General features: G+C 41.4%; 3 protein-coding genes across 3 annotated transcripts; all 3 read left to right on the top strand.

Annotated features, from left to right (window-relative positions):
• Window positions 1-908: 908 nt before the first annotated feature.
• On the top strand, window positions 909-2,631 carry LOC149408239 (malonyl-CoA:anthocyanidin 5-O-glucoside-6''-O-malonyltransferase-like). Its single transcript, XM_089624581.1, has 2 exons — window positions 909-1,438; window positions 1,796-2,631. Exons 1-2 carry the CDS (start codon window positions 909-911, stop codon window positions 2,628-2,630), a joined length of 1,365 nt encoding a protein of 454 aa, XP_089480707.1. The 3' UTR covers window position 2,631.
• Window positions 2,632-6,871: 4,240 nt separating this feature from the next.
• LOC149408238 (anthocyanin 5-aromatic acyltransferase-like) lies at window positions 6,872-7,483 on the top strand. Its single transcript, XM_089624574.1, has one exon. It carries the CDS (start codon window positions 6,872-6,874, stop codon window positions 7,481-7,483), a length of 612 nt encoding a protein of 203 aa, XP_089480700.1.
• A 3,817-nt stretch (window positions 7,484-11,300) lies between these two features.
• On the top strand, window positions 11,301-12,836 carry LOC149408237 (phenolic glucoside malonyltransferase 1-like). Its single transcript, XM_089628623.1, has 2 exons — window positions 11,301-11,761; window positions 11,936-12,836. Exons 1-2 carry the CDS (start codon window positions 11,339-11,341, stop codon window positions 12,662-12,664), a joined length of 1,152 nt encoding a protein of 383 aa, XP_089484749.1. The 5' UTR covers window positions 11,301-11,338; the 3' UTR covers window positions 12,665-12,836.
• Window positions 12,837-15,473: the final 2,637 nt, after the last annotated feature.

The raw sequence follows: 15,473 nt of genomic DNA, 5'->3' as shown, positions 1-15,473 counted from the left end.
CGTTATAGAACATTCTCACCGCGGCGATGAAGGATTTTCGCCGCAGAGAAGTTTATTAAATGTCACTAATCCTACAACAATATGACTATCTGTTGTAGAAGGATTTTGCTGCCGCGGGAACCATACTTACCGCGCGATGATTTTACAACGGATAGTTTAACCATTGTGGGAGATCTGAAAGATGGTGAAATTCTACAACAATTATTGTATGTGTTGTACAAACACCAAGGTTCTACAACGGTTATGAGCATTGTAGAAGCATCCAATTTTCACAACACTTATTTTAAGTGTTGTATAATCTCTAATTTCTACAACACTTAACCGTAGGTAAGTGTTGTAGAATCCAATATTTGTATTAGTGTACCTCAACACATAAACATAATAATCATACACTAAACATTGGAAAGTTCTCTAACAGGCTTCAAATCCATAAAATAAAATAAGATCTGTTAGATCAATTAGTAATTTACCAAAATAATTAGTTGCCATATAAAATTTCAATAATTTTGAAGCATATTTTAGCTATTTCCCATTGCAAATGTTTCTTAATGTAAAGAAAAAAAAAATTGGTAAAGTCGCACATAAATATTTATGATTGTAAAATCAAACTTTTCTAGAAACATGTTCTAGGAAGAAAAAAAAATTATATAGTAACTCCATGGAGTCCCTTCCTTTGAGATAAAGATAAAAGTAAAATTTGTGGAAAAATATTAGATTTGTGATGGTATATAATTTGAATATCACTTGTATAAATAAGGGTGGGGTAGTTGAGTTTGCATCAAATAGTCTATCCAGTCTCTCCCATATTTTATTTTTAAGACGGGCCTAAAGTACTATATCCGGTTCCGACTCCGACTCCGACTCCGACTCCTATCTCTTTGATTTATCTGATGGAATATCATAAGAGTATGAAGATCGTTGAGATCTGCAATGTCGTACCCACCGGCGGTAATATGACGGCTACTCCAATACATCTTCCTCTCACCTTCTTTGATCTGCTTTGGTTAAGATCGGTACCGCTAAAACGCCTCTACTTCTTCAACATGTCGAGCTCCGACGTAATTCCAAGGCTCAAACAATCATTGTCCCTTGCTCTTTGCCATTTCATTCCCCTTGCCGGAAACCTCGTCTGGCCTGAATCCTCGACTGTGCCTTTTGTCCGCTACCTTGAAGGAGACGGCGTTTCGTTCTCTGTAGTCGAGTCCAGTCCTGATCTCGACTTTCGAGTCCTCTCTGGCGCTGGCGTGGCCTTCGAAGCAGAGGCATATCACGCCCTCGTGCCTGACCTTGCTGTCTCCAGCGATAAAGCCGCGGTGATAGCTGTGCAAGTCACGATATTCCCCGGGGACGGGTTCTCAATTGGCTTGACGCTCCACCATGCAGTGCTCGACGCAAGATCTGTACAGATGTTCATCAAATCTTGGGCCCACATTTGCAGGCAAGGACAATTCTTTTTTTTAGACCTCACAAGTTTTATATACTTATTTTTAAAATGAATCTAATTCCCTCCTTCGCCAGTAAATAAAAAATGGTCATTAATTTTTCTAACAATTAGATTTTTAATGTTCAGAGCTGAGTTACGACACATGGTTTATTTTGATCCAGCCAGATTCATTTGTAATGATTTTCATAGATTAAATATTTTTTATATATATATAAAACATAGTCAAGTTTTGATTCAAAACATGTATATAATAACCTAAAATTCTTCTAAGTTTAACTTTGGCCCTTCAACATTTTATTTATTATTTGTACCATTATAACTTTGGCTGTTATTTTATTTCTGGTTTTGCAGGTCTCTACATTCGGAAGGGTTTTCGTCTTCGCTGCCGGTTGAGCTAACACCATTACTTGACAGAACTGCCGTCCAAGACCCACGCGGGCTCGGAGAGATCTATGCGAGGACTTGGATGAGCTTCGACGGACCTGGAAACAGAAGCTTGATGCCGAAGGAGCACAATAACCCTCCGAAAAATTTGGTCCGCAGGACTTTCACGCTAACCCGCCGAGACATCGAGAAGATCAGAGTGATGGTGCCTTCTCAAACAAGCAGCAGCGTCAATCGGACGTCCACGTTTTCTGCTGTGGCCTCTTACGTGTGGTTGTGTATGCTTAAGGCAGAGGGAATAGACTCCACTGATTCTAAAGCTGTGTTAGGGATCTTGGGCGATAGCCGGCCCCGCTTAGAGCCTCCGTTGCCGTTAAATTACTTCGGGAACTGCATCACCGGCAACTTCGCCGTGGCAAAGGCGAAAGATCTCGCGGGTGCGGATTGGAGAGAGGGTTTAGGTTCGGCAGTGCAGTCAGTAGGGGAAGCCTTACGGAAGTTCGAGGGCGACGAAATGTTGAGAGGGGCTGAGGATTGGGTGCTTCTTTGGGCTTCTTTGTCTCCAAACACCGTCGGAGACAAGTTCAGTTCCATTGCCGGGTCACCTCGTTTTGAGGCTTACGGCGCAGATTTCTGTTGGGGACGGCCAGTGAAGACGGATGTTGTATCGATCGACTCATCGAGGGCGTTTCTTCTGCAAGATGCCAAAGACGGCGATGGGGTCGAGATAGGATTGGCTCTGAGCAAGCCAGAGATGGAAGCTTTTGCGTCTGGGTTTCGTGAAGGTCTTGAATATTCTTGAAAAGGCGTGGAAAGTTTAAATCCAAAGTTTAATTACATTAGTTACTTTTTTCGATAAAATATCGATCCATGATCAATTTTGTTATTTTGTTTTTTTACTTATCAATTTTAATTACATTAGTCAACTACTCGTACATGGAAATAATCAAATCGACTACAAAAAAATATTTATTCATTCAACATTTCGAATTCCGGATGTTTTTTTTTTTTTTTTGAAAAACCGTGGGCGGCACCACGGGAGGCAAATTCATACAAAACTCTCACATATGGCGGAGGAATACCGTGGTTACATTTAAGGGTTAATACCGTGGTTACATTCCGGATGTTAAATTATTGATAATTGTTGTCAATAAATTTTTATAAAGACATGTATTGATTAATATTGTGGAGGATAAAAGCATAAGTAATGGTAAATTTAAATTAATTACAGAACAATCAAGATTGACTATTAATTCAATTTAAATTCTTCAGACATTGACTATAATTTCAACAATTCAAATTAATTTTTCTTGAAATAAAAACAAAGCTTATTTAATTTAACATAAAATAGATCAGCGGTGGTGTGATTATTATAAAATGCATGATAACAAAAGGTATGTTGACACTGAACAGGTACATTTTTCACTACGATATTTTGTGAAAGTTAGAGTGGTGTTTTTCTTACAAAGAAAATTAGCAGGATAATGTTAATTATAAAGTGTTTAGGAGGAACATGATTTAGATATTTTAGGAGGGACAAAAGACATCAACGCCCTCGAAAACTAAAGTTCACGACTCGCGAGCCATGAACTTGGCGGGCTAATGTTACCTGCATTTTCGGGAAACCGGAAAAAACAAAAACAAAATTGCGCCGGCCGGACCACCTGCCGGGCCCCGGCTCATGCACGTGTCGGCCCGCGCGTACACGGCATCTCCATGCCCTCAGCCCGCGCACACGCCCAGCACTCCCGGCCCACTGGCCCGCGCGCGCCCCAGCGCCCCCGGTACTCATGGGCACGCGGGCCGGAGCGTCCCTGGCCCTCCGGCCCGCGCGCGCCCTGCTCCCTCTCCCGCGCGCGCTCTGCTCCCTCGCCCGTGCGCACGCCTTGCTGCCTCGGCTGTGTGCCCCAGCGCTGGCTGGGCCTCCCTCGGCCATGCGCCCCAGTGCCGGCCGGATCTCCCTCGGCGAGCGCCGACACATCCCTGCCGGGATGCCGGCCGATCATGCTCCCGGCCGGGCTCCAGGTCCCTATGTGCCCCCCGCCCGGCATGGCCTCACGCCAGCGCGCGCCCCGCGCCTGGCCGAGTGTCACGCCTCGTGCGCCCCGTGCCCTAACCAAGGGCGCCCCCCGCGCCCCGCGCCCTGTCATCCGATGGGCCTCTAAGAGGCCGGCCCAAGGCCTCCTCCAACTCTATAAATACCCCCGTCCTCTTCAGTTGAGGGGGACCTTGATCTTGAGAATTTTGGAGAAAACTCTTCCTTGGAGAATTCACACTTCTCTCACCACTCTCTTGTGATATTCTAATAGCTCTCTCCTTCTCTCCCGGCTCGGCTCAGAAATCCGAGAACCTCCCTCGATGAGAGGGAGCGCGTTCCAATTCTACGACCCGAGTCTTCACAACGCACAAGCTGCGCCCCAGCTTCTTGACCCTTGAGTTAGATGTCTGAGCTACGAGTCAAGCGACCTCTCTAAAGTCTTCACTAGAAGCTACGAGTCGGGTCCTTCTCTAAAGTCTTAGATTCTCAACCTCCGAGTCCAAGATAGCCACGACACCAACATTGAACTACGTTCTTACCTGATCTCGGACTACTGGTACGTAGGCAGCCAACATTTGGTACGGTCACACCCTCCAATACACACCTCAGGGTCTGGGGGGTGCAACCCAGCCTTCGAGTTCATATTTTTGGCTCGGGTGCGATCACTTGGTCCGGCCTTGGATCGAACCGCCCGTAGTTTTTAATCGTTGTTCATTTTCGTGTGACAACACCTACCTCATAGCTAAGGAAAAATGTATTGTACTTATTACCGAAGCATGCTTAGTAGCTGATAATGTATCAACGTGGATTCTTGACTCTATTGCTACTAACCATATTTGTTGCTCACTGACTGGTTTCAGGAAAAGCAAAAGCTTAGAGGAAGGTGACTTCTCCTTCAGATGGGGTGATGGGAGCTCAATGTCAGCAAAGGCCGTGGAATCAGTGACGCTATCTTTTGAAGATCGAACTTTAAATTTGAATAATGTTTATATTGTTCAGTCCTTCGAGAAATTAATATATGTTACTCGTCTTTGTGAGCAAGATTATTGTTTAAAGTTTATTAAGAATGAAATTCGAATTTCTCTTTTGAATAATTCTTTCGTCATTAATGCATGTATGAAGAATGCTCTCTTTTACATTTATCTCACACAACCTTCGCTTTTAAACACTCAAATAGATAACGATCTAGTTAGGGAGCCAAAGAGGATCAAACTTTCTGATTCCTCGGATCTAATAAAATCAACATATCTATGGCACTTAAGACTTGGTCATATCAGTCTAGACATGATTAAGACACTTGTGAAGGACGGTTCACTCCAAGCCTCTGCAATAGGTTCATTGCCTACTTGTGAATCTTGTATAGAAGGAAAATTGACTAAACAACCTTTCTCTGCGAAGGGTCGAAGAGTCATTGAGTTGTTGGAACTCGTACATTCTGATGTATGTGGTCCACTCAGTATACAGGCGCGGAGAGTATACCAATACTTCGTTACCTCCACTGATGATTATTCAAAATACAGTTTTGTCTATTTGCTCAAACACAAATCCGAGACCTTTGACGTATTTAAGGTCTTCCGGGCTTTAGTGGAAAGGCAAACTGGCAAACAGATCAAAACTCTTCGATCCGATCGAGGTGGTGAGTATATATCTGAAGAGTTCGATGACTTTCTTAAAGAAGAAGGTATCATTTCTCAGCTTACAGCACCTAGCAAACCTCAGCAAAACGGAGTCTCAGAGAAAAGGAACCAAACTCTAATGGAGATGGTTAGATCGATGATGAGTTACTCATCACTCCCTTCTTCCTTTTACAGATATGCCCTCGAAACAGCAACTTACATTATGAACCAAGTCCTGTCTAAGACGGTTCCTGGTACTCCTTATGAACGATGGACTGGCCGTAAAGTAAATCTTGGCCACATAAGAATTTGGGACTGCCGTGCACATGTGCTAAGGCAAAAGACTAGCAAGTTGGCTAGTAGGTCAGAATTATGTTTGTTTGTTGGATATCCAAAGGAAACCAAACGTTTCACATTCTATAGTCCAGAGGACAACAAAACATTCGTTAGCACGAACGCTCATTTCCTTAAGGAGGACTTTATGAAAGATGTAAAACCTAGAAGCAAAATTGTGCTTGAAGAAAAGTTGGATGAGGATGCTTCTACCTCGTCTGTAAGAACTGTTCTTACCCCAACTGAAACACAACCTAACTCATCAAAACCTCATCAAGTAGTACTTCGACATAGTGAGAGGGCTACTCAAAAGCCTGACAGGTACATGTCTTACGGAGATACTCTCGTAGTCGTCTCTGACATGGATGACCCTATTTCCTACAGCCAAGCAATGGCTGGTTCTAAATCAAACCTTTGGCTAGACGCCATGAAAGGAATTTCACTCGATGTACGTCAACAAAGTCTGGAAACATGTAGAACTTCCCGAATGGATGTTATACCCAAGAAGGAAAGGGGTCTGGATGGGAATATTGAGACGTTCAAAGCACGACTAGTGGCTAAGGGTTATACCCAAAAGGAAGGTATTGACTATGAGGATACCTTCTCGCCAGTCACGATGCTTAAATCCATCCGCATACTTCTATCCATTGCTGTTCTGGCAAATGGATGTTAAGACTGCCTTTCTTAATGGCAATCTTGACAAGCGCATTTATATGGCTCAACCAAACAGTTTCGTAGAAGAATGTCAAGAGACCTAGGTTTGCGAGTTGCTTAAGTCGATTCATGGATTAAAGCAAGCATCTAGGTCATGGAATTTTAGATTCGATGAAATTGTAAAGAGCTTCGGTTTTGAACTTGGTGATAGATGAGCCTTGTGTTTACAAGTTAATGCACGAGGGCAAAATTATGTTTCTGGCATTGTGTGTCGATGATATATTACTCATAGTAATGACGTGGGTAAGTTATCTGAGGTTAAAATATCGCTAGAAAAAAGCAATTTGAAATGAAGGATCTAGGAAAGGCCGCGTACATTCCAGGGATTCAGATCTTTTGAGAATGGAAGAACCAGACTTTATCGCTCTCTCAAGCATTACCGTCAATCGGACGTCCACGTTTTCTGCTGTGGCCTCTTACGCGTGGTTGTGTATGCTTAAGGCAGAGGGAATAGACTCCACTGATTCTAAAGCTGTGTTAGGGATCTTGGGCGATAGCCGGCCCCGCTTAGAGCCTCCGTTGCCGTTAAATTACTTCGGGAACTGCATCACTGGCAACTTCGCCGTGGCAAAGGCGAAAGATCTCGCGGGTGCGGATTGGAGAGAGGGTTTAGGTTCGGCAGTGAAGTCAGTAGGGGAAGCCTTACGGAAGTTCGAGGGCGACGAAATGTTGAGATGGGTTGAGGATTGGGTGCTTCTTTGGGCTTCTTTGTCTCCAAACACGGTCGGAGACAAGTTCAGTTCCGTTGCCGGGTCACCTCGTTTTGAGGCTTACAGCGCAGATTTCTGTTGGGGACGGCCAGTGAAGACGGATGTTGTATCGATCGACTCATCGAGGGCGTTTCTTCTGCAAGGTGCCAAAGACGGCGATGGGGTCGAGGTAGGATTGGCTCTGAGCAAGCCAGAGATGGAAGCTTTTGTGTCTGGGTTTCGTAAAGGTCTTGAATATTTTTGAAAAAGGCGTGGAAAGTTTAAATCCAAAGTTTAATTACATTAGTTACTTTTTTCGATAAAATATCGATCCATGATTAATTTTGAAAATATTGCCACGTCATCAAAAAGTTAAACTTAACGTTCAAATACTGATGGAAGTGGCAAGTTGTAACACGTGTCTAAGTTCTGAGATTAGTTCTGCAACATTTCCGAGTCCAAGGGTGAAATGTAACCGAGGTACGAGTCTAGGGGTGAAAATGGGATTAATTCAAAATTTAAAAAAGGTCAATTATTTACTAAAACAAATCTGAAGATATCGTAGAGATATATTTATTTATTTATCAAATCTTGTAGATGCCATTGGTATCTTCGTATATTTCTATAATCTTTTTCTTCATTACACCATTTCACAGAGAGCTTCCAATTCCATGGCGACAATCCACGAGATTTTACGGGTCACGCCTTTCTCAGACGACTCGCCGGAATATCCTCTGGTCGCGGAGTTCTCTCTGCCCTTAACCCTCTTCGACACTTTCTGGTTCAAGTTCCCTCCAGTGGAGCGTCTGCTTTTCTTTTCTCTCCCGGAATCCAGAGACACCCTTTTGATTCCAAGACTCATACGCTCTCTGTCCCTAACCCCAGGGGCGGAACTAGGAATTGAAGTTGAGGGTGGCCAAGAAAAAAAATTATATAAATTAAATATCATAAAAAAATGTATCCTAATACATAATTTAATTAAAATAAAGAGCGTCTTGATTCCATATCACGAAAATCATCTATTATTGAATCTATGCTAAACATCTCAACAATTTCTTTCTCAATATTAATGAGCAAACAATCCGACAAAAAATCATCTTCCATCTTGTTACGAAGTGCAGTCTTCACTATCTTCATCGCTGAAAAAGAACGTTCGGTAGTAGCAGTAGAAACTGGAAGTGTGAGAATAAGAGTTATCACTTTATACACCAAAGGAAATATTTCCGATTTTCTTGTTTTCACCAACCATTGACATAGATCAGAAATCGTTGTCAATGATATGAAATCTGGAAGTTGTCGAACCTGATCAAAATGTTGAAGCTCCATATGCAACAATGTCATCTCATATTCCGCAAAATCTTCTGAGTAAAATTTCTGCACAAGTTTACATATATCATCACCTCTTAATGATGCGCGCATCTCTTTCGGATCTAAAGCTGAACTGAGAATCATCAACTCCACTGTATTATCATTAAATCTGCTATTCAATTCTTGCAGCTGAGAGTCTATCACTGTATAGAATATATCAGCTTTATAATAATGCTCCACTGTAATGTCACAAGCCATTCCCCTCCGTGCAACATGAAAAGCACTAAAATTAGGCACTTCTATATTGACACTTCCACAAAACGATCTCACTTTTTCAACCAAATTGCTCCACCCATCATCTCTAAGTTTCTGAAGGAGTGACTTAGTTGATGAAACAAGCTGCATTGCATTTAAAATATCTTGAGATTGAATCTGCAAAGCATTGCAAAGCATGCTAGTGATCTCTAGAATTTCTTTCATCAGATGCATAATGAAGACAAAGTAATAAGAAGTCATTGTCTCGTAAGCTGAACATGCTTCACCACGTTGGTTATGAGTAGTTCCATCATCAATGATGTTTAATAACACTTCACATGTTGCACTAAACATTTTAATCATACTAGAAATTGATTTAAAGTGAGAAGTCCAACGTGTATCACCCGGTCTTTGCAAAGAACCTATCTGGTTAAGGCCTTTCCCACTTTCAAGCTCCTCCATATTAAGCAAATAGGCAATATTTGAGGCATGAGCATCTTTAAGTTGATCGTTACGCTTACATGATGCACTCACAATATTGACAATAAAATTAAGCTTAGTAAAGAAAAAACTCACATGATAAACTTCCTTGGACGCCGCAACTAGTGATAATTGCAGGCGATGGGCAAAACAATGAACATAATAAGCATACGGGCATTGATTTGAAACTAAGGCTTGCAAACCATTCCATTCTCCATGCATGTTACTTGCACCATCATAACCTTGCCCTCGTATAGATTGCACATCAAGACCATAACGAGTGAGCATCGAGAAAATACCATCTTTCAAAGTCAATGCTTTAGTATCTTTGACATGAAGTAAACCAAAAAAGCGCTCTTTTATGCAACCATCCTTGCCAACAAATCTCAATACAAGTGACATTTGCTCCCTTTTAGATTCATCTCTAGCTTCGTCCACAATTATACAATACTTCGCACAATCAATCTCTTCCCGGATATACTTTTTTGCTTTACTTGCCAAGACATGTAATATTTGCTTTTGTATCTTCGGTGATGTATACGACGCGTTTCGTGGAGCTTTATCCAAAACGTTTGCTACATCATCATTTAAAGCTGCAGAATATCTCAACAATTCTAAAAAGTTTCCGCGATTTCTTGATGTGCTAGACTCATCATGACCTCTAAATGCGCATGCCTGGTATGCAAGCCACTTAGCTACTTCAATGGAGGTTTTAAGACGAAGTCTATTATCTATTATATCTTGAGATATAAAATTTCCAAACCTGTTTGGAATATGAGCAGACTGATTCAAGAGATCTGACAAGGCATGTTGTGCCTTTTGATGAGGAGAATTATGATCCTTTCCAACATGTGCCACCAGTGAACAATTTTTCCCTCCCACTTTACTCCACGTCCGAAACCCATTAACAGTGAATGCATTGGATCCTGATGGTCCATCTTCTTTATGAAATAAGAAGCACGGTAGACAAAATATAGCATCTATTGCAGGAGAATATTCCAACCATGGTGAAAAGCGGGTAAACATAGATGGCTGAAAACTTCGAGAATGTTTTTCACCTGATTTTGGATACATAGAAAGTATAGGCTGATATGGTCCATTCTTAATATAAGCTCTTCGAACTTCGTCACGCTTATCGAGTGGATACTTCCATATTTGTGGTCGTAAACCTGGATCACGTTCTAATTTATCGATATCAAATTCGGCAACAACTTCAACTCTTTGTAATTTTGAAGCATGATCCTCAGACTGTAATTGACTATCTGAAGATGAAGATTCAATATTTTTTCTTTTGAAGAACGAATGAATTGTGGGTGTTTTCATCTGAAAAAAAAATAATGAATTAAAAAAATATATATTGAATAAAAAATAATGAATTAGAAAAAATATATTGAATAAAAAATAATATACACATGTACATATCCTCAAATTCGCTTGAAGCTAAGAGAAATAAAAAAAAAAATTATGTCAGGATATGTAAAAGCAATTGCTTTGCGTGACTAATTTGTTCAACAAACAACCCAAAAAGAAAAAAAAAGTACAATAGATGAATAGATAAAATAAAGTGAATTGCTTTACCTGGTGGTAGTGTACGCAAGTGAGTACTGACTTTTCTTTATTTTTTTACTCAAGCAACATAATATACAAAGAATTAAATGAGTAAAAGAAAAAAAAATTACCTTATTTGCTGGAGTTGTGTGGCAGGGAGAGCGAAGTGGCAGGGAGTTGTGTGGCAGGGAGAGCAGTGTGGCAGGGAGTTGTGCGGCAGGGAGAGGAAGGCAGAGCAGTGTGGCTGTGACGCAGGAAGATTAAAAAAGAAATTTATTCTGAATAAAAAAACAATCAAAGAATAGGGTTTTTCTCATTTAAATAGCAACTGACTCCGACTTTTTGGTCTTTTTACTATTATTAGTGTATTATAATTATTTTTTTATTTATATTTAATTTTTAACTAATTAAAAAATTATTAATTTCTGAAAAGTGGGAGTGGCCCGGGCCACCCCCGTTGACTATGTGGGTCCGCCCCTGCCTAACCCTACGAAACTTCCTTCCTCTTGCGGGGACCCTAACTTGGCCTATGGAATCTCCAAAGCCACTCATCCTATATCGCGCTCCAAACGACGCCGTTTCGCTGTCCATCGCCGAGTCCCATGCCGATAACTTCGACGAGCTAATCGGAGACCATCCCCGAGAAGCATCGTCTTTCCGCTCCCTGGTCCCCAAGCTCAGCTTCTCCGAGACCGGAGCTTCGGTGGTTTCCCTTCAAGTCACGGTGTTCCCGGGGAAAGGGTTTTGCATCGGAGTATCAAACCACCACGCGATTCTCGACGGAAAGTCCGTGACCATGTTTCTCAAGTCCTGGGCCCATGCTTGCCGACAGAACTCCCCGTCGCTGCCGCCCGAGCTCACCCCATTCTTCGACCGCTCAAACATCGTCAAAGACCCGAAAGGCCTTGACATGTTGTTCTTGAACCAATGGTCAAAGTTATTCGGTTCCGAGGTACTACCATATATAATTTTAAATAGTTTAAACAACCAATTTTTTTCAAAATAGATTTACATGAGCGGTCCGGTCTCGATATATATTCAAAGTGTTCCAAACGGTCTTGTAGGTGTAGATTAGTTTTTAGTTCTTCATTTTGTATTTACCTTCAATGTATTTTCACATTATCAGTTAATATCGAAATCCCCCCAATCTAAACAAGATGAAAAAGACTCCGATCCAAGACACGACCCGAAACTCTTCGGGCATCTACACGTGGGGAAGGTTCCACTGGACAAAGTCCGAGCCACTTTCAACCTCTCACGCTCCGACGTAGCCAAGCTTCGGCGAGATATCATATCCACGTCCACCTCATCATCGGAGCTCCGTCTTTCGACGTTCGTCGTGGCTTTCTCCTACGCCTTTCTCTGCTTAGCCAGAGCGGCGGAAGAGAAGTTGATCTTTGGATTCTCGGCGGACTACCGAAGCCGGCTGAGGCCTCCCGTGCCGGACAATTTCTTCGGAAACTGCATCGGGACAGTAATATGCCATGATGATGTGGCCGGAGAAGGCGCTGAGCTGGCAGCAGTGGTGGCGAGGGTCGAGGGGCTGGTGAGGAATCTGGACGGGAGAGATGACGTCATGGAAGGAGCGGAGGAGTGGATGGTGAAGATGGCGGCAGCGGCAATGGGCCCGGCACGGTGCATCGGAGTGGCCGGGTCGCCGAGGTTCGGGGTCTATGGCGTGGATTTCGGGTGGGGCCCACCACAGAAGGTCGAGGTTGTCTCGATCGATCAGACCGGAGCGGTGTCAATGGCGGAGAGTCGGGACGGGAGTGGCGGAGTCGAAATCGGAGTGGTCTTGGAGGAATGGAAAATGGAGATATTCGCCTCTAGTTTTACTGGGGGCCTGAAGAATTAAAGGCACCGAAATAAAGTCGTGGGCGTTTGTCAATATTCGCCTCAGTTAAAAATATGGAGATGCTTCTTTTTAGTTTTAAGTTTTATTTGTTCTTAAATAATTACGGAACTTTACTATTATGTTGTCTTATTGAATGTGACCGAATTTTTTTTAATTTTTTTTTTTTTTATAAAGTAGCTTTAGTCTTTTTTTTTTTTTTTTTTTTTTTTTAATAGAAATGGGATAAAACACCCATAAGGAACGACCTCAAAACATTAGAATGATTCAAAACTAGAAGATAGTACGCTGTGTGAACACTTCCGACACTACTACAAACTGAGGATTCCACAACAGTATAAAACCATTGTGGAAAACGTCCACAACGGTTCTGTACCATTGTGAAGTCCTCCAGTGTAGAATGTTTTCACAACGGTACTCGTCCCGTTATGAAAATGTCCATGATTCCACAACGAGACAGTCCCGTTGTGGAAATGTCCATGATTCCACAACGAGATAGTCCCGTTGTGGAAAAATTTAACAGATTTAAACACTTCGTTGCAACAACGTGTATAGTTCGCCGCGGCAAATCTTTCCACAATGGTACAATTGTACCGTTGTGTAACGTTTTGTCGCGGCGAAGAAAAGTTATTTTTTTTTCGGGTAACTCGCCGCAGCCACGTTATGTTTTCGTCGTGGCGTGATCTTCCATAGCGGTAATTTTGTATCGTTGTGGAAGATCTCGCCGCGGCGAAAACATAACGTGGCCGCGGCGAGTTTATGTTGATTTAAAAAAAAATCGCCGCAAAAAGGTACATTTTTTGCCGCGGCGAGTTGTATTCCCAGAAAAATTTGCCGCGGCATGACCTATAACACGCCGCGGTCAAATTGTACATGAGAGTTATTTTTACAGTTTTCTAATTAAAAAACCTGAAAATGAAATTATATATACAAAACCAAATATCCATAACATCCAAAACATATCAATAACATCCAAAACCAAATACATATCCAAAAATATCCAAAACATCCAAACAAATATCTATATCATCCAAAATCAAACTAATATTCACATTCTATAAAAGTTTGTACCTAAAGTACCCACTCTTTTCGAATTTTTTCTAAGTTATCCGGTGTATATGACTTCTTCAATTGTAATTTATCTCGACCAACTCTAACAATATCACGCTTATAACTTGAGACATAATACCCGCATTCCGTGTTTCCGATTTGTCTAGGAGCCGAGGAACAAGTGATTAAGGTTGATTGACCGTTATCTCGGGCTCTTTGGTTCTCAAGCTTGAAATCCTATAAATTCCTTATACGCACAACAACAAAAAAACATTAGAAAAAAATTATTCGTGTAAATGAAATACTTCAAATAACATGTAATTAATTTACCTTTTTATCAACTTCCTTAAATTGGATGAGATTTTATATTTCAACGGGTCGAATAACATCGCCTGATCTTTCCAAAGATCGAAGACAACAAGCATCCAATGATCATTTAAATTGTATGACATCAAAACTAGTTGTCTTGGTTTACAATTTCGTACCATTTTGCCAATTTGTTTGACTCGTTCGGACAAATGGGCCTCGTCGTTATTGGTTTTGAGGTAGCAACTCAAACCCGCTTCTACAAAACACATTACTTCACTCCGCTTATTTTTGTCTAATATGGATTGTAAATATACGAAAAACAAATATTGAATTAGTTAATAAAATGAAATATTGTATAATGATATAAGAAAAAGAATATAAAAGAAATATTTGCCCCATGTAAACTGTGATGCACGACGCGCCAGTTTCCTCGTATCTAAGGAATTCTCTAACATCTTCAAACGTCACCGAAATAGGCACTACGGAGATCTTGCACAAACTTTGACATTGATTTAATCCCCTTTCGGTAACATTACTCGGTTGGCATGTTGTACAAATTGTATGAAATCTTCTTATTGTCTTCGGCGCTAGGCTCACTATCACCACCGACCTTCAAAACTTGTCTCACCACCGGGCCGCGACTCTCTTTTGCAATTTCGGTTTCTACTAATCTCTTTGGCTTCATTGGTAGGAATCGGCAAAAAAAACGTTTTTTAATCAAAGCCGTTGCAACGCTCACTCGTACGTTCACATCCTCCAAAGATAAGAAATGAACGGATTCGGCTTTCATGTACGTTCTCCCATTTTCTACATGAACCATGCCTCCATTCGCAAAATCATCAAGGAGGAGAAGGCATTCGATACTTTCATCTGAACACGGTGTCACCGGCGTGGTTGGATTCATTGAGCAACTTGCTCGAAAACTATCAGGTTTGTCGATAATTAGAGGATCGACACGCGGACGCTCTATGACACCTACATTGAGATCCACGGCAACTTCATGTTGGGATTGTTTATCTAATAAATTCACTAATGTTATTAAAAAATATAAAAATATTTAACTTTATTACTTGTTTTAAAAAATTGAAAATTACCTAAAGACGTCGTTTGTTTACCCATGTCTTCATCACCATCTTTAGCCATGTCTTCATCACGACCCTTAGTCATCTCTTCATCATCACCCTTAGCCATCTCTTCATCGTCAACAATCTTTTCATAGTCAACATCTTCGTTTGCGGGACGTAGAACACTAGACGACTCGTCATTAGCATCTTTAAGACTCTAACCATTTTGAGTTAAAGGCTTTCATGATGAAAGTTTTTAACTCACACATTTATCGACGTAACTTAATTACGTCGGTCGAGTTTGAAGGACGAGATACAAAATTGCAACTTGACGAGTATTTAGATTTCCCACGAACACGACCAGAATATTCCTTAGTTCCCAAAGCGTC

This window comes from Urtica dioica, chromosome 1 (assembly GCF_054948205.1).
Source record: "Urtica dioica subsp. dioica isolate 48M chromosome 1, U.dioica_male_clone48M_v1_H2, whole genome shotgun sequence".
In the NCBI taxonomy this organism is placed as follows: Eukaryota; Viridiplantae; Streptophyta; class Magnoliopsida; order Rosales; family Urticaceae; genus Urtica; species Urtica dioica.
This window is presented reverse-complemented; position numbering and strand designations above follow the sequence as displayed.

What these genes read in the sequence shown, in the direction of transcription:
- LOC149408239 (XM_089624581.1), top strand. Translation starts at nt 909, where the DNA reads ATGAAGATCGTTGAGATCTGCAATGTCGTACCCACCGGCGGTAATATG. An exon ending in TCTTGGGCCCACATTTGCAG is followed by an intron (nt 1,439 to 1,795) that starts GCAAGGACAATT and finishes CTGGTTTTGCAG; the next exon opens with GTCTCTACATTCGGAAGGGT.
- LOC149408238 (XM_089624574.1), top strand. Translation starts at nt 6,872, where the DNA reads ATGGAAGAACCAGACTTTATCGCTCTCTCAAGCATTACCGTCAATCGG.
- LOC149408237 (XM_089628623.1), top strand. Translation starts at nt 11,339, where the DNA reads ATGGAATCTCCAAAGCCACTCATCCTATATCGCGCTCCAAACGACGCC. An exon ending in CAAAGTTATTCGGTTCCGAG is followed by an intron (nt 11,762 to 11,935) that starts GTACTACCATAT and finishes TCACATTATCAG; the next exon opens with TTAATATCGAAATCCCCCCA.